Source organism: Apis mellifera, linkage group LG3 (assembly GCF_003254395.2).
Source record: "Apis mellifera strain DH4 linkage group LG3, Amel_HAv3.1, whole genome shotgun sequence".
In the NCBI taxonomy this organism is placed as follows: domain Eukaryota; kingdom Metazoa; phylum Arthropoda; class Insecta; order Hymenoptera; family Apidae; genus Apis; species Apis mellifera.
Window position 1 is genome coordinate 1,065,233 of NC_037640.1, and position 22,180 is coordinate 1,087,412.

Below are 22,180 nucleotides of genomic sequence, written 5' to 3' on the forward strand. Positions count from 1 at the left end.
TATTAGGATGCTGAAAATGTAATTAAAAAATGTTATAAATATAAAATTAGAAAAGAAATAATGCAAATAATATTAAGTGATATTTAATTATTGCCTATTAATATTTTAAAAAATATTACAAAAATATTTCAGAATTATTATTAAATAACTTATTAATTTTCATTCATTTTTTTATTTCTTTTCATTAATTTATTTATGTGTATATTTGGCGAGTTTTATCAATTGAAATAAATTAAAATTTGTATTACTAACTGATAATAAGTACAAATAATATTTAATAGGAAAATATAACTAAAGAATTTTATAAATATAAAAGGAAAATTATATAATAATGTAAACAATACAATGATTGTTTTTGTTTAAATATTTAAAAAATATTATATATTTTAGAATTATTAATAAATTTCTTATTATTATTTTTATTTATTTATTTATTCGTTGTAATTTATATTTCAATAAAAAATAAGTCAATAAAAAAATTTGGAAACAATTTAAATAAATGATTTAATTTCATTATATCGAACTATATAAAGATATTATTGAGTTATATATAATGTTTATTTTTAGTTTGAATTACTATGAAATTTCCTCAGATTTTGCATCTATTTCTTATTGAAATTCTTATTTTTCGAATTTTCTTGATATAAAAACTTTTTTTAAAAATTTTCAATCCACAAATGCTAAATGCATAGTTTTGATAACATTTACAAAAATACACGAGCATAAATGAAATTATTTAGAGAAATTATTAAATAGATCGAAAATCTATAAAGCAATTAAAGAATTTTTTGACGAGTTGAAATTGTAATGATAATTCATAAAATAAATATTATATATTTTTATTTTCAAATATGTTTTTCATTCATTTCATATATTTTATTCTTTTAATAATAAAAATACTTAATATTTTTTTAATAATAAAAATACATTTTTAATTATTTTTAAAAGAAATTTAAATATTTTCGAATTGGTAGTATATTTTAATGACTTTTAAATAATATTATGCTATTCATTTTATAGAAATAAATGATATGAAATTACTGATTTTTAAACACAATATATTTGCATATACATAAAAAAATACAAAAAATCCATGTGAAAAATTTCTTTAAATTAAATTATCCATATCCATATATTCAGTTAATCTGTTAAAAATCTATCACTCGAATGCTGACATTTTCTGTCTTGATAACAGTTCAATCGTGAAGTCTAGTTTTCTCGAGCGAAAGGCTACTTTTGCTCTGTCAACCGTATCGAAATTTGATTGCTCGATCTTTAATTTTCGACTTTAACTTTCGAATAATTTGGTATAAATCGGGGTTGAAAGTAGTAGAGAATGAAAGTAACATATTACATAATACAAAATGTATCAATGATAGTTACAAAGATGGAAAATTATGATTAAAATACATATTTTATAAAAATACATATATCTTAGCAAATAAATATTAAAATGGAGCGAAAAATAGAGATAAAATTTGTTTTTATTATTTATTACACATTTATTAATAATGTAATAATAATGAAAAAATAATATATTTTTTTATTTAAATTTACTATTGATTAGACAAGATTTAAATTAAACTTAATAATTAATATTTAATGAAGTCACAAAAATTCATATAATATAATTATATAAAAATGATGTCTCAAATAATATGGTATATCAATTGTATGATTTTTAAAATTTCCTTTTTAACAGTACTATAAAAAATTACTTTTGGTATTTAACTAAAATTATTACATTCCAGAACATAAAAACATAAAAACATATAAAAACATTCTAATATTCTAATATTCGATATTAATATTTGCTAGAGAATATGTTAACAATATACAATAGCGTTATTTTTTTATTATCCTTAATAAAATTTGTTTAATGATTTTCAATGTCATAACATAATCATATTTGTATGATTCTAAGTCTCGTATAATAGTTTTAAATAATATGAATTCGTATTATTTGAAGATTAAATTTACATAAGATTTAATAGTTTAAATTCTAAGATTGTTGGATTATGTTTTATCGGGTGCTGAATTTGATGATATAAATCTGCTGAATCAAATTGATTGTAATTCGGAATTGATGAGACATTTATAAATTTAATGGAAATACTCGTGATCTTAAAATCTTTTAAATTGACTATGAGATTATTCCTCATTTCTAGTGATGCAAAGCTGTGTGCAAAAATCCGCGTGTATAAATCGTGCGTGAAAATCGTGCATAGAATTCGCATTTACTGTAATGATGCACCAGAAACCACGAATTCCTTTCCGCTATGATAATATTTAAGTTGTTAAAATTTAATTAATTTTATTAATTCAATTAATTCAATCAATTTTTTTGAAATGCTTCAAACGATTTTTATAATAACCTAATTATTGTTTTCAGAAAATATATTTCTTTATGTACGAATAATTTTAGATAATGAAATGTGGAGTAAATTTGGATTGGAAAAAAATTATTATTTTGTAGGAATTTTCAATTTGCTTATATATAATCGTATCATTTTATAATATGATTTTGAAATATTAATAAATTTATAATTTATAAATTTAAGGAAAAAATATTATAATCGATAATATAATAAAAATAAGTATTAAAAAGACAATAAATATAATATATACTTAAAAATACAAGTCTTCTTTGCTATTAGAATAAATAATTTGAAATACAATATGAAATTTTTTTTTAATGTACAGAAAATTATTCTTCCATATTATAAAATAGTTTTTCAGGAAAAAAAGTTTTTCCTTTGAATTAATATCTATATTTCATTATAAGTATTTTCTTATACAAGTAAACTACTTAAGAATATTATTATGCATTTCTGTTTGCTTCTGTATAATTTCGATTAATTATATAATTAATTATATATTAATTATGTAATAAATCATAAACATTAAATTTTATATTAATATTTTGTATAAACTGTTAGAGAATCGACTTCAGAAGACAAAACGAGTATAAAAGTTGATATATAAAAATATTGCATATTCATTAAGTTACAAGTAATTTAATTTTAATTTAGAAGAAGCGAAATAGAGATAAAATAAGATGACAGTAGATATAATGATGTAGACAAAGCGTAACAGTTTTTCATTCTATTTCTTATTTTCTTCGTTTAACGCAAACTTTAATTGTTAATAACTTAATAAATAAGCCTGAACCGACATTTTTATATTTCAAGTTTTATTTGTCAGAAATCAAGTCTTCGAAGCTATTCTATATGAATTATTAATACTGAATTATTAACATTAAATGTTCGGTTATGAAACGATTTAATTTATTAATTTTTAATTGGCCATTTTGCTGATTCTATATAAAAGATTTTGATTCCATTTTTAAAAATCTATAAACTGTAAATCTGAAAAGTTTTAATATATTGAGTAAGAAAAAGTAATGATTTTCCAATCTTTAAATTAATTTCTAATATTTAAATTTATAAATTTATAATATTTTATTTATATTATAATATTTATTTTTAAATAAATTTCTAATATCTTTAAATTAATCCAATATTTCTATACAACATTGTATAGAAAAAATTTCGATCTTCTTTTTTTATTGATTCTTATACCATTTTGATAAATTAACCATTTGTAATCATTTTCAAATATATTATTGATGTTTCAACAAGTAAAACTTAATTCGTTTAAAATTTTGAAAAGATCATTCATTTATATCAATTTAACATGACATACATGTAATAATATTTTTTATTTATTTATTTCAATATTCTTCGGTATTTTCCTTTTTATATTTGTCCTTGTCTAATCTGAAAACGTGAGAGATAAAGAGACATGTATTTATTTGTCTTTATCATGAATTTTTAACGAGTTTCAAAACGAGTTTTTTATCGATTTTTATCGAGTATGTTGCTCAATTAATCGAGAGTGAGAAGTCAAGAGAAGTCTTAGAGAATGTAGGGGCTCGTCTTAATGAATTTTTCATTTTTACAACACATACGAAATTTCCTTCTTTAGAATATGATACAAATATCGATCATATTAACGAGACGCACCTTTCTATATTCTATACCGTGATTGGTCAGCATCGCGGTAAAATATCTAAAAACACGTTCTTCGTATAATTATGATCACGTGTGATAAAGATGATCGGTCTTATTCATATATAAAAAGGAGAAGAAATCGAAAAGGAAGAATATTCAACGATTAAACATTGCACGATGAAGGACGATTTTAAGGTACAGTCGAATACTCTAATTCCAAAAATTTTTATAAAATAACAATTGTTATTCGTTTCTTTTATTTCTATATGAAAATTGAATTATAAATTATAAATTATAAAATTTTAATTCGAATTATATATTAAATGTTTCACTAGAATTATGTACAAATGTTTATTCATTTCTGCAATTTAAATTCAGAATAAACTGATTTTTACAAATTGAAATATTTTTTCTTTTTTTCAAAATGTGAAAATTATCTCAATGTAAGACTAAGAAACTTTTTTTTCCTAATTCTAATCTTTATAAAAATTTTTTTTATGTTGAATTTATTAATTCTTTTTTAATGATTTAAATAGGATGAAATCTTTATAATTCTTTACTCGAATTATCAAAATTTAATTATATAAAAATAATTACTATTTTAATTTTATTCACAAAAATAAAATTATTCAATTTTGTATTTCAGTATTTGTCAGGATTTGGTAATGAATTTTCGAGTGAAGACGAACGTTGTCCTGGTGCCTTACCCATTGGTCAAAATAATCCTCAAAAATGTCCTTATGGTCTTTACGCAGAACAATTATCCGGCACGTCATTTACTAGTAAGTAATTTTTTTTAATTGAATTTATTTATATTATATTATTAATATAATTTTTATCTCAATTACAGAAAAAAATTTGCATTGTTTGCATACTTGAATATCTTAGATTTCATTTACATAAAATAATATTTTAAATAGGATAAAAATTTTGATTATATATAATAAAATATTTTATTTTAATAATAATCTGACAATAATAAATTTTATTTTAATAATAATCTGTCATAATAAAATACTTCAATTTTGCTCAAATTATTAGAATATCACAAATAATATATTTTTTATTCTTTGATTTATTATTATTATTGATAATGAAAGAAATTAAGATGGAAGTATATTATAAATAATGATAAATATTTTTACACGTAGAAAACTGCCCAACTAATTGTAAACCACGATTTTCGATAGAATGTATATATATATATATATAATATATATAAAGAAATTAAACTATATTCATAAAATTATATTCAATATGTATTGAATATGAATTATTTTTAGCAATAATATTTAAAAATGAAGCAAATAAATTAAAATAAATAAAATATTTCAAAACAAATATTTTCAATATTCTTTAAATAAAATATTATTTTTAAATAGTATTTTAAAAACTTATTTTATTAAATAAAATTATTTTCAAAATCATACATACTTTTAAATAAATAGAATTATTTATTATTATTTACTATTTATTATTTAAAATAATATTTTACTCTACTCTGATTGTATATGTAGCTCCTCGTTCTCGGAACAAACGTTCATGGCTGTATCGAATTAAACCGTCGGTGATTCATAAACCCTTCGTACCGATCAGTAATTCTCGTCTCGATTATAAATGGGATGCTATAGATCCGACACCAAATCAGGTAAGTTGATTACTATGTACTTTCAATAAATATTTTTATCGATACTCAAATATTCTTTTTGTGTTTCAGCTACGATGGAAACCGTTCGATGTGCCGACCAGACAGGCTGCAGAAGTGGATTTTGTCAATGGTTTGCATACGATATGTGGAGCTGGTGATTTTCGTGTTCGCCAAGGCATCGCAATACATATATATCTTTGCAATGCTTCTATGAAAAATAAGGCTTTATATAATGCCGATGGAGATTTTCTCATTGGTTCGTATATATATAAGTTTATTGTTAGCACATGAATGAATAATTGAAATCAAGTTTATTAGGTTGTTCCGTAAGTTTTCCGTATTGTTTTTTTTTTATTGCAGACTTGTATATTTTCCTAGAATTATCATGTCATTTTCATAATATTTTCATAATCTTATTAATATATTGGCTATGAAAAATGCTGTTTGTTCGTGAAAGATCATTACGAATTATTTTGTATTTAAAATTGTATTTAAATACAATTTTTTAATTTTTTATAAATTATTTTTTTTATTTAAAATTTCTATATAAATATTTGCTTGTTTTATTTCTCGCTTTTTTATCAATTTTTTGCAGTATATAAACAATAAACATATTGAGAAAGTATGTAATAATGCATTAATATCAAAATATATGAAAAATCAAAAATTTGAAATTTTTATTATAAATTCTTGATACGGACAGATGCATAAAATTAATTAAAAATATTGAAATATTGAAATGTTTAAATATTGAACATTAGCAAAAAAATTTATAAAATAAATGATTCAAATAATTTTGCTTTAAATCAAATTCATCAAATGCATGATAGTAATCATCAATGAAAAATAAACCAATTATGTATTTTTTAAATGTTCATTAAATATATCTCATATTACTGTCAATTTATTTGTCTTGTATCATTAAAAATATAAAATCGCATTTCCGTTCATCTGACACTTTCTAATAGAGAAGCTTTCTAATAAAGAATTAAATATTTTTTAGAATTATAATATATATATAGAATATTAATATATTTGTGATGCAGAGTTTTAAAGACTAAAGCAAACATAAAAATTGATATATAAAAATGTTAAAAATTATTTGTTACATTATAAATAATTTAAATTCGTATATAATAAAATAAAACTGGAACAAAATATGGTGTAACAAAGACAGAGCTCATTTTCATTTCCATCTTGCTTCATTTATTATAAATTTTAATTGCTTAATAACGTAATAAATAAATCTCAATCAATGTTTCTTTCATGCTTTCTTTCATGCTTCTTCAGAATCGATTCTCCAAAAATGTTTCATGCATATAATAATATACATAATAATATTTTTTAGAATTAATATGAACTTATTAATCTATTAATAGTTAATGTTAATTTGTAAACTTATATTCTTTTAATATTGCAATTAAAAATTTCTAAATTTTTAAATATTTAAAATTTTATAAAATTTGAAAAAATGAAAATATTTAAAATACTATAATAAACTATATATTTTTTAAATTAAAAAAATTTGTCTTAAACTTATATAATTTAATTTACTTTAATATATTTTTAGTAGATATAATAATAGAGATATAAGTATGAGAGATTGAATTATGAATCGTTGTATGAATTATTCTATTTATATTTTTATTTATATTCTATTTATATTTTTTAACATATATTATCATTATTTCTTGGGACTTTATATATATATATATAAAGTCCCAAGAAATATATATATATATATATATATATATATATATATATATATATTATATACAATGTTTTTACACATTTATTTTTTTTTGAAAATATTTGTTTATTATCAAGAATATTGTAAATGAAAGTGTAAAAGAAATATGTTCAATGAATTTATCGATTTGTTTCTGTTTTACTTTTCTTTTAAATTTTATTTATCGAAAATTTTTTTTTAACTTATAAGCATTTAAAAACATTTCTCATCTTCAAGACCAAATTTTGAAATACAAAATACTTGTTCTAATTAAACATTTATCATCGATTGATTCGATTTCAAAAATGAAAATTTTTATGATATTCAATATTGAAAAATGTAAAAAACAAAACTGTATTATTTATAGTGCCCCAGCTTGGCGCATTAGTGATAACAACAGAATTTGGCAAGATCCGTTGTGAACCAAATGAGATTTGTGTGATCCAGCAAGGTATGCGATTTAATGTTACTGTTTTTGGACCATCCCGAGGATACATTCTAGAAGTATTTGACGATCATTTTCAGTTGCCAGATTTGGGACCAATAGGTAATAAATTCTCATAAATATGAATTGATGAAAAACTATATTTTTGATTTTTAATTTTGATAAAATATATAATTTTAAATGGATCATATTGTTTCATTTTATGCAAATTTATTTATTATAAGAGTTGTATTGTATGTTAATTCTAATATTTAATATTACTTATGTTAATGTAATATTTCCTGAAATTAGAAATCAAAAATATAAATTAAAGAATTATATAATTATATAATTTATTTATATTGTATGAATTTAAAAAAAATTTTTGAAAAAACATTTGCTACTTTTAAAGCGTCAAAAATAGTTTTATTAAATTTCATTAAATTTTATTAAATAAACAATTAAAGAAAATAATTAAAGAATAATATCATTATTCGTATTATTTGATATTTTAACAAACGTATATATAAAAAACACTTATTAGTAATTAACTAAAATTATATAACTATATAACTAAACTATTATATAATTAATATAATAGTTTTACAATATTCTTATAAATTTTACAAATTTCAAATAATTTAAAAACTTTATTATATATTATATAATAAATACTTATATTATAATATATATTATATTATATATAATAAATACTTATATATTATAATATATAATGTATTATATATTAGTAAATTGATTTATTTCTACACTTATTGATACTATTTTTCTATAAATTTTTAATGAAATAAATTTTCTAATGATTATGATATAACAGATTATAATTTTGAAACAGGAGCAAATGGCTTAGCGAATCCACGAGATTTTCAAACACCAATCGCATGGTACGAAGATCGTGAAATCGATTATGAGATCGTGTCTAAATATCATGGTAAATTATTTGTCGCCCAACAAGACCATAGTCCATTCGATGTAGTAGCTTGGCATGGAAATTACGTTCCATTCAAATATGATCTTAACAAATTTATGGTTGTCAATTCGGTTTCCTTTGATCACTGTGTAAGTACATATTATCATCTAATTATATATTATCATAATAAAACTTATATGAAATTAAAATAAAAATTAAAATATTTCTATAGCAAAGCAAATAATATTTAAAAATATTCACTATTTGTTTTAATTTTTTATATTTATTTAAATTTAATATAAAATATTTATTTTATTTTTCAATTAATTAAAATATATGCAGTAAACATTCAAAATGATTATATTCTATTTTATATTCTATTTTTTTATTTTTTATTTCTATTGTTTAAAAAATAGATTAAGTTTTTTATATCTTATGTTATATATATATAATAATATGCCTTTAATATTGTAATAATAAAGTTAAAAAATATTTGATAAAATTACGAAATAATATTATTTGAAATACTATTTTTTTATATTTCAATAAAATATTTATTTCAAAATAATATTAAAATATTAAATTTAAAATTCGTATAATATATATTATTGTATTTAAAATATTATTTTATATAACTATTATTATTTCAGAGAGAAATTTATTTGTAAAATTCTGTATCAGAATTATTTTTATTTGATGTATTTATAAAAATTTATTTTCTTCAACTTTGCACATCACATATTTTTCTGATGGAATAAAGCGATAAATAGGATATAATATTCTCATTTCTTTTATAGGATCCTTCAATATTTACTGTTCTAACATGTCCCTCGGGAAAAATTGGTACAGCAGCTGCCGATTTTGTTATATTTCCTCCTCGATGGTCCGTGCAAGAACATACTTTTCGACCTCCATATTATCATCGTAAGCTTATAAACAAATATCTAATAAATTTGTTTGTGAACAATTGATCGAAAAAAAATGAAAAAATAACAAATGCGATGAAAAAATAATGGCAATATTAAGAAATTTCGAGAATGCTCGTGATCATGGCCATCTATGTCTATGATACAAAATGGCATTAATCTCATCGATATTGTCATAATTTACAAATGAACTTGATTTGCTTTTTATTTTGTTTCTTTGTTTTATCTTTCCGTTCAAAAATAGATAATGATGCGTTGCAATCGCCTTTCCGATTTCTTATTTTTCTGTATTGATTCGATGTCAATCACATAGTTCGATATTTCGTTATGCTAGATCGCTTTTAAAAATCACATAACCGAGATATCGGTGAAAACTCAGAATTTTCTCCGTCGATATTAATCGTCTTCCTCTTTTTTTTTCTTTTTTTTCCACGAAACCTACAATTTTTCCTTTCTCCAATTTCTCTCTCTCTCTCTCTTTCTCTCTCTCTCTCTCTCTCTTTCTCTCTCTCTCTCTCCTTTCCCTCTCTCTATGTATCTATTTATCTATCTATCTATCTATTTTTGTTTTTCTCTCTCATTCATTTAATTTTTATTATAATAATTGATAGAATTTATCAATTTTATATTTTATATATATATATATTTCTTATTTGCTTTATAGGAAATTGTATGAGTGAATTTATGGGCCTGATAAAAGGACAATATGAAGCTAAAGAGGAGAGTTTCCATCCAGGCGGAGCATCGTTGCACTCGATTATGACACCACATGGACCGGACACGCATTGTTTCGAAAATGCTTCCAATAACGAACTTAAACCTGAACGCATCGCCGATGGAACTCAAGCTTTTATGTTCGAAACAGCATATAGTTTAACAGTAACTGAATGGGCTGCCAATCTTTCCAATAAGCTAGATAACGATTATTACAAATGTTGGCAATCCCTTAAAAAGCATTTTGTTTTGAATTCCATAAATACATTATAATATATAAATATATTTCTTTTATATCTTATAGATTTTAAATTTTATACATTTTCTTTTTTTTAATCTCGCATTTTTACATTTCATATTTTATTATTTTCTAAAAAAGGTAAAATAATATATTTATAATTAATTTTAATTCTCTTTGTTTCTTTTTTTTTATATTTAATAATATAAAGCTGGTATATAATTAATAAACAAATTTATATATACTATGTCATATTCATTATTTAATTTCTCTTTGTATCTTTTTGTTTTTCCTATCAATTTAATTTTTATAATAATTTTATCATATAAATTGACATTTATTATGTGTTGAAATATGCCTATTTGCACTTTTCTTCGATAGAGTGCGCTTAAAGATACGTAGCGATACGTGTTTATGCTTTTTTTGTGCAAGAGTTCGGATGAAGAAATTTAATTTATTACAAATAAATGTGATGTTCTATCGTCGAAAGATTCAAAGATCAATTAATCGTTGATGTTGGGTATAACGTAAATATGTTAATTTTGATAAAATTTTTTAATAGTTGTGGTTAACTCGTAATTCTAACCTTACAATGCGGAAACTCATCAATTTTGTGATGCTTCTTTGTTACTTCACTAGAAGTGTCGCAGCTTCGTATTGTTATCCAGATTATTGTCAAAATGTGGTAATTTTTAGTACTTCTTTTATTTTGCATTTAACTCTATTTTTGTTCAAATGCTCTGCGCAATTGATTGTTTGAATTTTTAAATATTCATTCAGATTATTTTCATTGCAGAATTATTCTTAAGTCATCTGTTTTATTTTTTACAGACAAAAGTAATTGCTATTCCTGGTTTCCAATGTTTATTGACAAAAGTTCAAAAAGGTGGAGGTATGATGAGTTCATTAAATGCATAAATGTGATTATTTATATAGTGTAATTTTAAAGTAAAAAATAGAAATTAGATATGTGAATTATTTATTTTTTTTTAGATTGCACCAAATTCACATTTGAAGGCTATAATCATTATCCACCAGATGAAGACACAACTAAATTTAATTTACATGCATATATATATGAAGAGTTTGGATATAGAGTAACAGCTTTCAATTTAAGCATTACCAATGCAACTTTTCATGGTAATAAGTTTAGATGATTAGATGATTCTTTTAATCACTTGAATTTCTTTTCTATTAAATAGGACTGATAACACGTTATCAAAGTTTATTGAATGAAAATGAGTCTGCCTGTAGATATATACAACTTTACGGAAATGAAACTGTTCCGGCTCCAAAGGATCTATACATTTCTTGTCCATTTTCTAATGAATCTTATGAATCTATTCCATATCAATTAGATTATCTTGTAACAGGAGAAAGATATAAGTATAGTAAACGATATATTTTCAATGTGCCTGCACATAAATTTATTGGTAAATATTTAAAGCAAACTTTTTTTTATTAAATGAAAATCAGTATTATATTTTGATAATGATTATGATTTTTTTAAATCTATTTTATTATAGAAGAAGATGCAAGTATAAAGCAATATAGACCATTTGTATATATAGATGTATCAAATGCTCCCCTTCTTTCTTTACACATTCAACCACTACCAGAAAGTTATAATATAACTGGATATAAAATTTGGTTAATAAACAATGATACAGATTTTATAAAAACATTTAATATAACAAGAAAACAAGACTTACATTATAATTTTACTGCGCATATTGGCCACTTTTATTTTAAAGTTGCTTGCATGCATTCGGAATGCGGCGATTATGGATGCGTAAATAGTACTACTCCTTTTATTATTATACGTAAGCAAATAAATATTATTTATGAAAAATAATATAATATAATAAAATTTTGATTTTTTAATTAAAGAACAGCAATATTATTGATAATAATTGATATTGTATTTATGGTAATTGTTCTTATATTTTCTAGCAACATCTTCACCTCGTCTTTTAATTATGATTATCAGTGCTGTGTGGATACCAGCATTATCATTTTGTGTACTTTATCATCTTTATAGATTATATAGAAGAGGTAAAATTGTAATATGTTTAAAATTTTTGTATAAATATTATTAGTGCAATTACATTATATATTTGTTTAAATTTTTATAGAAATATTGAAAAAAAGAGAAAAACCCAAATGTTTGTTAGTATATTCACCGACTCGGTTATCGCATGTTAATGTAATGGTTGAATTGGCAAAATATTTAAGAGTTTGTGACATTAATGCCATGATAGATGTGCTCGACATTAAGGATACTATGGACAAAGTTAGTACTAGTAATTCATTCCAAAATAAAATATTACTTCTGCAAAAAAGTTATTTTACGATTTATTATGGTTGTGATATAGGATCCAGAATGTTGGTGCGAGGCTGCCTTTCGAAACACAGAATTCATTATTGTTGCAACTTCTCCACCATCTAAAAAACCTGCTCTATCAACTATTTATGAAAATACTAGTAATTATCTTCTGAGATTGGTCAGAGAAAGAAAATTTCAAATTGAAAAGCGTTGCTATATTGTACAATTACCGTATTGTAAATCGGATGACATTCCTGAAGAAACAAAGCATTTAAAAAGACTTTCTTTGCCAAAAGAATTACCTAAGCTTGTAAAAATAATTCATGCAACGGAACGTGTAAAATGTGCTTCTTCAGCATCTGACAGGAAATTTTTGGATTCTGTGAAATTAGCAAAACTCGAAACATTGGAAGAAGATGTAAATAGTGTAAAAGATGGACAAGAAACTGGTCAGTTAAATTTTCAATTGTTTGCTTAATTTGAATGTGATTTCATATATTGATTTCATTTATTCATGTTTTAGAAAATCTTTTAGAAATTACAGAAATGTCAAATAATCGAACTCTTGCACCGGCTATATCAAATGATAACACCATGTTTCTAACGAATATCGATGAATTAAATTTACTCGGCGAGAATGGAGAAGGCGAGCAAGAAGAACACACTAATAAATCTTTAAAGGACGATACTTGCGTGTTTCGTATCGATAAATTGAATTTGTGATTTTTTTACTCATAATATTGTAAACAAATGTGACATTTATGTAAGTTAGATAATTTTTAAAAGTATAAGACATTTTTTTTATACATATATTGATTTAATTTAATAAATGTTAGTTCTTTTTGTTACAATACAATTCCTAATATTCACTATAATTTGCATTTTATAATTTTCATTTTGTGTTTGCGTACAAATGTTTTACATATTTTTCTGTGTATTTAAGTGCATTTGCACACATTTATCGCGATATTAATGGACAATGATATAACAGTTATGTTCACACCGCATATACTTGTACTAAGAACATACTCGATTTTTTGAAAGTAAGTAAATATAATATATGTACAGAAAGCAAGTATGTATACAGTTTAACTAAATTTGTACTTGAACGCTTGCGTTATAAACAAGTGGTAATTAATTATTATAATGAAATGGAATGCTTTATTTTGTATATAAAGAAAAAAAATGCACATTTATTGCTTGAATATGATTACATCGATTAGTAACTGAAATAATTGAATCGATTATTTTTTGCACATTTGTCAAATTTTCGTTTCATGCATGTTATTTCACTTAAAACAATTCAATTTTACAATGAATTATTTATCACAAGCTGGAAGCCATTAAAATGAACAATTCAATTGGAAGCTTAAAGTTTGATAGATTTAATAATTATCGTTATGGATTTGTTTTTTTTTTGATGCTCAATTACGCAATCAATTATCGGGAAGTTATTAAGAAGAGCATTTAGGAAGTTAATCAGAAATTAGTCAATCTTTAAGGAATTGATGACCTTGTCAAATAGTTAATAAGAATCATTTATTTTATTCGTATGTAATCTTTCCATTTATTTTTAATTTTTAATTATATCGAGATCTAAATGATGAAACTTAGGAAAATTACCGATTTAATAATCGATGATTCTAATAGCTTCGAATATCTTCAAATATTTTAGAAAAGATTGACAAAATAAGAAGCGTTTAACTTTTAATATAATACAGATGACATTTGAATATTTGTGCGAAAATGAAATGCAGTATATATTTTCATATTTTCACATTTTTTAAAATTTTTATTATTTCAAATTATCGATCTATTTGGATTCTATAGTTTTTTTAATGAACGTATATTTCTATAGCGTCCAAATTATCGAAATTGGCAAGATATATTCTGTATTAAATATATCTTATGCCTTATAAAAAAATGTGAAAATAAAAAAAAACAAAAAAGAAGATACATAAATATATATTGAAGATTTCATTGTCTAAACAAAATTGTTTTCCTTTTTTATTAATATTTATTTAATGATTTTATAAAATTCTCTGTCCTAAGCAATCCGAAGAATTATTCTGTCATTTTCAAAAATATTTATATATGTGAAAATTATATGAAAATTAAAAATATAAAAAATTTAAATTAGTCTTGAAAATAGATGGAAAAAATAATTACAAATAATTATAATTATGAATTATTACTATTCGTAAATCTTTCTTGTAAAAATTTATTAATTCGAAACTTTTAATTTTTTTAATTTTTTTATAATTTATGTTTTTTGAAACTGAGGAAGATAGGACAATTTGGTTGAATTAAATAGAATAGTAGGATAAAAAATTACATAAGAATAAATTATTATTATTAAACAAAATACGTGTTGACAATATTTTTTATGCTTGCAAAAATCTTCTATTTCTTTAAATTTAATATAAATATATACACAGTCATTGTTAAAATGACATTGTTAAAACAATACTTTTTTTCAAATTAAAAAATATGCTAATTATCGTTTCAAAATCATTATTTTTTCATATTCGTTAGATTTTTTTGTGATTTTTTTAGAACATCCTCAGATTGACTTTCATCGATATCATTTTCATTGGTAAAAACGAGTAATTCTTTCATTTCTGCTTCCTCTTCTGTTTCTGTTTTTATCTCTGTTTTTATCTCTGAGGATTTCTTACCTTCCATATCTATATAAGATTGCAAGTGTTCATTCGTTGATGTAATTAAATCATTTTCGCTATTACTGGTTACACTAGTGTTTCTAAATTTGATAGGGCTCTCATAATGATTAACTTGAAAATTCGATGATTGATCATTTATATATAACTTAACAGATTTTTCGGAAGAGGTCGCTAAAGGTTCTTGCCAAAAAGTATGGAGCTTGTCAATCTTGTCACATTTAGTCACTGTATCAGAACAAGGTTTTTCTAAGTAGTTGACAACATCTATCTTCAAACCATTGATTTCACAATCTTCCGTAACATCATTACCAGAACCTGTTTTAAGAAAACAATTCTAAATGTAAAAACAATACTTTTCTTTTCTGTTTGAGACAAAATAACGAGAAAATACATACTACATGGACTGTCCAAAGCGTGAAGTGAAGCAAAATAAGCCTGATTGTCAACAGTTCTTGGATTCAAATCCAAATATTCAACGCTATCCTCTAACATTTTTTCCAAATGATTAGTAAGTTCCTTAAATGATGGCCTGATGACAGATTCTTGATGCCAACATGACATCATCAGTTTGTATCTAAAATTAAAGAAATTATTTATATAAAATATTGTTAAAAATTTTAATTATACATCCCGAATAACAATATATTTAAATACCTAAAGTATATAAACTATTCATAACGATTCTTATGTTAACTTGTATTTATATTCAAAATAAAAAAATATAAATACGAAACAAAGACATTCTGACAATCAATATTTTGGCTTCATATAAATTGCTTTTTAATCTTTTTAATTTCTTTTCTTTTCATTTATCTGTATATACTTTTTTTATTTTTATCATATTGGTTATTTTGTTTAATCACTCGCACTCTCATATACGTTTATTATTCATATCAATTTATATAATTTTATAATTATTTATTCTTAATATATATATTAAAAAAATAAAATCGTATTTTTTCATTATTAATTGACTTACAACTGTAATGAACAATTTGTCGGTCTTTCCATACGGTATCCAGCTTTGAGTAAATTGTAGAGATTGTGCACGTCTACACCGGGATAAGGAGATGCACCTAAAGTGACCAATTCCCAAAGAAGAATACCAAAACTCCAAACATCTGATTTGCTAGTATATACATGATCCGCGAGAGATTCAGGTGCCATCCATTTTACCGGCACTGCAAAAATGTATATCAAATAGAAAAAAACTAAACTATGATGTGATTTTTATTAATATTTGAATTTCCAAGATTTTATTATTGTGTAAAATGGGTTAGTTATCATGTCCAGTTAACAAATAATTAATTTTTAAAAATTAAAAAAATAATCATGAAATATTAAATTATATTTTCAAGATAAAACATAAATCTTTTAATCTTTTTTTAAAATATGAAAAATATTTGCTGAAAACATTTTGTGAATTATTGATTTTTGTTATAAAACAATGATCATTTAATCAAATTAATAAAACAAAGATTTCATTATATTGTGATATAAAAAATTACTTAAATTATATATGTTTAAGATAAAACTTAAATTTTTATTTATTTATATAAATTATTATAATTACTTTTTTTTTATGATATGGAAAATATTTATCGAAAATATTATTTCGTGATATAATTTAATTTTTTATATATTTTATTATTTTATAAAAATGCTAAAAACGATTAGAGATTAATTAAATAAAGATCTCATTGCATTACATTATAAAAAGTTGTTTGAATAAAAAATACAATTAATATAAACAAAAAAAAATTGGTGTAAATAAATAGAATAACAATTTATATTTTATAGATATAAGATTATAGATAGAAATATCTTAATAAATAAAGAAAAAGATTTTGTTTTAATTAAATTAATATTTAAATTAAATTAATATTTAAATTAATATTTCTTTCATTTTTTAACCATTTGTCCAAAAAATACAACGAATATAAACAAATCAATAATCAATTCTTCAAATTTTAATGTTAAATAAATTAAAAAGTCTTGAAATTATTCAAAAATTTTCAAATTATCATTAAATGGATCTTAACTTTACTTTTAAATAATAGTCTATTAATAATAATAAATCCACAAAAACAAAAAATTATTTTAAGAAATAAATAATATACATAAATATAATATACATAAATAATGAACTAATTTATATGTTAAATTTATATGTTATTATACGAAGACAAAATTTTAGAGATTCCTTTGAAATAATTCAACAAAAAAAATATATCTAAAAGTAAATATATCGCAAAAGTTTATAACAAAAATTACTCAAAAAATAAAAAAAAAGTAAATTAAAAGTATTCTAAATTAATTAATAATCTATTTTTGAAAAAAAAGAATGTTGAAAAAAAAATATTGATATTCTTATAGAGAATCATGATAAAAAATCATAAATGAGAAGAATCGGAAAGAAAAAATAACTTTTACCAAGGAATTTATTTATAAATTCAGATATGATAAAAAAACATAATATTTAATAAAATAAAATAAAATTAATTTCAACTTTTTTTGATCCGAGAAAAAAAATGATAAAGGATATAGTAAATAAAAAATCTCAAATTAAAATTTTAAAGTCAGATATAAAAAAGAGTGATGGAAATTTAATGGTTTCATATTTAAATTGCAAATATGGATGAGATAGTTTTTATCGATTCTGATGAAAATATTAATATCATAAATATTTTGTTATCTTGAAATAAATTGTGTTATTTAAAAATGTGATTAACACATATATATAAAAATTAAAATATGTAAAATTTTATCAATATATATAATTTTAAAATATATAAAATATGATCAAAAATATAAATTAAAGATTATATAAAAGAATATTTATTATATTCTTATATTAATGCATCTTTTCAATTATAAGATTTAAATTTGATTAATAATTAGTCTATCTTATAAAATAATGATTAAATATAATAAAAAAATAAAAATCTATATATTAAAAAAAGTGGAAATATATAAAATTATTTAAAAAAAATCATTTCTCAAATATCTAAACAGAAAAAAATTAATAAAAAAAAGAATATTATATAAAATATTAATATTTTTACAATATTAATAAAATATCTTTTTTAAATTAATATATTTCTTTGATATCAGAATATTTTTGCAATATAATATTTAATTATTTAGCTTATTTCTGATTATCTAAAAATATATTATATACATTAAATAAATAAAATACATTTGTTTAGCAATTTTCTATTTTTATCATATTCTTACAATTTTTTTTAACAAATTTAAAAAAAAATCTTGTTCATAGTATTTTGAACAAATATATTTCGTTAATTGTAGTGTAATTTATTAATATGAGTTATTGTAGATTAAATTATTAAGTAACTATAAATTTTGCTTTTAAGATTACTTTTGATAATTTACATTTTTTAGTATATAAAATATTTTTTTTAATTTTTCAAAAGCCATTGCTATAATTTTTCAAAGCCATTGTTATGACAAAATATATCAAAAAATAGACATAAAATACATTAGCAAAAAATTAAAAGAAAAATATTCATTATAATGTCAAGATAGTTAAAAATGTAATTTTGCTATATGATAATTTCGATCGTATTCTGTCAAACTATCAAGAAATCCTATAAATTAAACTAGAAAGTTCACTTTCGATCAACATATTTTCCAGATACCATCAACTATCACTTATTTTATCTTGTGTAATATAGTTTGAAATATAGTATTTTTTAAAAAATCATAATAAAATAAAAAATTAAGACTTAAGATTTATTTTTAAAAGTGTTTAATAAAATTATATTCTCTTCAGATAAAAGATAAATTTTCAATTTCATTTAAATTAATTATTTTAATTGAAAAAAATCTAATGGAATTATAAATATATATACATAAATATTTCAAGTTAAAAGATTTGCAGAATTTAGATAACGATTTAATATATTATGTATTAGATTTTAAAAAAAGATTTAGTTGATTGAAATAATGTTTCGTAAAATTACTTTCTCATAAAATCCTAGAGAATAATGGAGAAAAAAATTATGAAAGTTCGTCTACATGGATAAAGATACGTGATAAGAAGGAAAATCGATACAAAAATTTTTTTATAAAATTTTTCGATGAAAAAACATACCTCGCCCTTTGCTGCGCTTTAAATATGCATCATCTTCATAGACATCACGAGTTAATCCAAAATCAGAAATTTTACAAACTTTCTCGGCTGCGAGTAATACATTTCTGGCTGCGAGATCTCTATGAACCAACTACAAACTATTCAGATTAATCTCTGTTTTCATTAATATATTAAATGTAGAAATTAATTTGTTGCCTTTTTGAAGTAATGAGAATGGTTATAATTAATACAAACATAAATATAGATATATTTAAGTACATTATATTTTATATATGTAATTATAATATATAATATATATATTATAACTACATATATACTCATACATAATATAGATTAAATTAGATGTGGTTAGAAAATATATTAAATGATGTGATTAGAAAATATATATAATACTTTTTTTTGTAAAACATTTATTTCATTTAAGAATATTATAGTAAGTATAATTAATGATTGATTTAAAAAAATGTTAGTTTTGATGTAATTAAGTTATCGATAATTTTTCAGTAAATATTTGAGAATATATATTTTCCAAATGATCTAAATAGATAATAAAATTAATTAAATAATCAGAGTACAAATAAGTTTAAATAGTAAATATATTTTTATAATAATAATATTTTTTATTTTTTTATATAATTTATACTTACAAAGTTAATTACAAAGTCTGTAATAAGTAAATATTTTTTTTCTTTTAAATTTATCATTTTTAATGATTTTAATAGGAATTAATTGATAGAGATAGTTAAGAGGGTTAATCATTTGCGAAATTACTCAAACACTTATTAATAAAATCGATATGAAATTATTAAAATCACTAAAATCACTAAAATTTTTAAATGAAATTATTTGAAATTATTTGAAATTACAAAATAATTAATTTAATTATTTCTTATTATTAATTAACGATTATATCTAATAAAACTTTTAAGATATTAAAAATAATCATTATGAAGTCTTTTAATTTTTTATTTTTTCTTTAAATAATCTTTTCTGCATAATCTAGATTAGATTATAATAATTTATACTACACTATTTTGTTCATATCTTACTAAATGAAACATTTCAAACATTTAAATTGGCATTATAAGTGATATAAAGACACCAAATTAATTTCTACACCTACATAATACAATATACAATATAATTAATACAATATAATTATTGATACAAGGTTACCTTAATGTCGGCTAAGTATGCCATTCCTTTGCTAATCTGCCAAGCAAAAGAGAGAATATCGCGTGGCGTGACTGTGCAAACGGATGTTCCATTTGTTTCACCAACAGTGACGTTAGATAAAGCCGAACATCCACCAGTTCTTGCCTCGGATTCCAGATGTCGATTACGTCTTAAATAATTTCTGCAAAATTTTGTATCCCACGATTGTAATATTTAAAGAAAATAGTCAATAAATTTACTTTCTCTAAAAGAGGGATATGAAATAATTAAATCAATATTTTATCGAAATTTAACTAAAGGCATAAATTATTTAAATAATCTTTTTTCAAAATATGATAAATTTGAAAGTATAATTTAATATTTTTATTCATTTCATTATAGAATATGTTAAAAAAAAATAATTAATCAGAAATTAGAATAATTAAATAAGAATTTATTTATATGTTACAGAAAATGAGTAATAAAAGTATTACATTAATAAAAATTTATCTGATGTGATAAAAATTTTATTTTATATTTTTATAATATATATTATATATAATAATTTTCTAAAACAAGTTATCTTAAGGGACAAATCTTAGTATTTATCGAATAGAAATTAAAAATATAAATTTTAAATTTAGAAATTCAATAATATGAAAAATTATGAATATTTAATATAATTTAACGTTGATTATTAATAGATTTAATAAAAATAAAATAACTTTTAAATATTTTAAATCTAATATAAATTAAATTTAATTTAAACAAATAAAAATTTAATTATTAATTAATATTTTGGAATACATACAGAAAATTAGAAATCTGAATTATCAACCCTATAAAGGAATCAATGCGTAGAATATCTATTTCTTGTCGTCAAAACGATATATTTCATTCATATAATCACCGATTCATTCCATTAAATATATATATATCGATATAAAAAATGCATATCACACATATGAAAATGTATAATTTTTAATACTGATGAATTTCCAAAATTAAAATTGTCTTATTTAGATTTTATTCGTCAAATATTTCTTATCAATAATAAATACAGAAATAATTAAAAAATATTTTTCTTTTTTCCTAAGAATTTGTTCAAAAAAGAAGATAATTAATAAACAACAATAATAATAAAATATAATTTCAAATTATTTAAAAAACTTTCAAATCAAATTTATTAAATATTTGTCAAAGTAAAAAAAAAAAAAAAATATTTGTCAAGATGAAATGAAATGCATGTCGACACGATCATAATGTCGTCTGTACGTCGTTTTT

General features: G+C 21.1%; 3 protein-coding genes across 9 annotated transcripts in view; 2 read left to right on the plus strand and 1 right to left on the minus strand.

The window, feature by feature from the left end:
* Positions 1 to 3,882: 3,882 nt before the first annotated feature.
* Positions 3,883 to 10,867, plus strand: LOC551465 (homogentisate 1,2-dioxygenase). Its single transcript, XM_026439408.1, has 8 exons — positions 3,883 to 4,208; positions 4,660 to 4,795; positions 5,531 to 5,661; positions 5,731 to 5,917; positions 7,758 to 7,937; positions 8,668 to 8,891; positions 9,540 to 9,666; positions 10,333 to 10,867. The coding sequence occupies exons 1-8, from the start codon at positions 4,191 to 4,193 to the stop codon at positions 10,653 to 10,655; spliced, it is 1,326 nt and encodes a 441-aa protein (XP_026295193.1). The 5' UTR covers positions 3,883 to 4,190; the 3' UTR covers positions 10,656 to 10,867.
* Positions 10,868 to 10,979: 112 nt separating this feature from the next.
* LOC552029 lies at positions 10,980 to 14,021 on the plus strand. 4 transcript variants are annotated; one of them, XM_006572140.2, is made up of 9 exons: positions 10,980 to 11,305; positions 11,452 to 11,540; positions 11,614 to 11,760; positions 11,823 to 12,053; positions 12,147 to 12,443; positions 12,574 to 12,675; positions 12,756 to 12,913; positions 12,996 to 13,395; positions 13,470 to 14,021. In XM_006572140.2, the coding sequence occupies exons 2-9, from the start codon at positions 11,531 to 11,533 to the stop codon at positions 13,667 to 13,669; spliced, it is 1,545 nt and encodes a 514-aa protein (XP_006572203.1). In that variant the 5' UTR covers positions 10,980 to 11,305; positions 11,452 to 11,530; the 3' UTR covers positions 13,670 to 14,021. The 4 variants fall into 4 exon arrangements, with proteins under 4 accessions (XP_006572203.1, XP_625275.2, XP_016772898.1 ...); XM_625272.5 differs by having other exon boundaries at positions 10,990 to 11,305; positions 11,452 to 11,512; XM_016917409.2 differs by having other exon boundaries at positions 10,990 to 11,305; positions 11,452 to 11,512; positions 13,482 to 14,021.
* A 1,305-nt stretch (positions 14,022 to 15,326) lies between these two features.
* The window catches only part of LOC412667 (proto-oncogene tyrosine-protein kinase receptor Ret), a 188,741-nt gene continuing 181,887 nt past the window's right edge, over positions 15,327 to 22,180 (minus strand). For all 4 annotated transcript variants that reach the window (XM_026439537.1, XM_026439536.1, XM_006572141.3 and 1 more), the window contains 5 exons: positions 20,918 to 21,098; positions 19,742 to 19,871; positions 16,607 to 16,808; positions 16,023 to 16,201; positions 15,327 to 15,942 (listed from right to left, as the gene is read on the minus strand). In XM_026439537.1, coding sequence (XP_026295322.1) covers positions 15,461 to 15,942; positions 16,023 to 16,201; positions 16,607 to 16,808; positions 19,742 to 19,871; positions 20,918 to 21,098 — 1,174 coding nt within the window. In that variant the 3' untranslated portion in view covers positions 15,327 to 15,460. The remainder of the gene's footprint in view (positions 15,943 to 16,022; positions 16,202 to 16,606; positions 16,809 to 19,741; positions 19,872 to 20,917; positions 21,099 to 22,180) is intronic.

Excerpts from the sequence above, each read along its gene's own strand:
- LOC551465 (XM_026439408.1), top strand. Across the intron at positions 7,938-8,667 it reads GCCAGATTTGGGACCAATAG|GAGCAAATGGCTTAGCGAAT; the intron begins GTAATAAATTCT and ends ATTTTGAAACAG. Across the intron at positions 8,892-9,539 it reads CGGTTTCCTTTGATCACTGT|GATCCTTCAATATTTACTGT; the intron begins GTAAGTACATAT and ends TTTCTTTTATAG.
- LOC552029 (XM_625272.5), top strand. The coding sequence starts at position 11,213 with ATGCGGAAACTCATCAATTTTGTGATGCTTCTTTGTTACTTCACTAGA. Across the intron at positions 11,306-11,451 it reads CAGATTATTGTCAAAATGTG|ACAAAAGTAATTGCTATTCC; the intron begins GTAATTTTTAGT and ends TATTTTTTACAG. Across the intron at positions 13,396-13,469 it reads AAAAGATGGACAAGAAACTG|AAAATCTTTTAGAAATTACA; the intron begins GTCAGTTAAATT and ends TTCATGTTTTAG.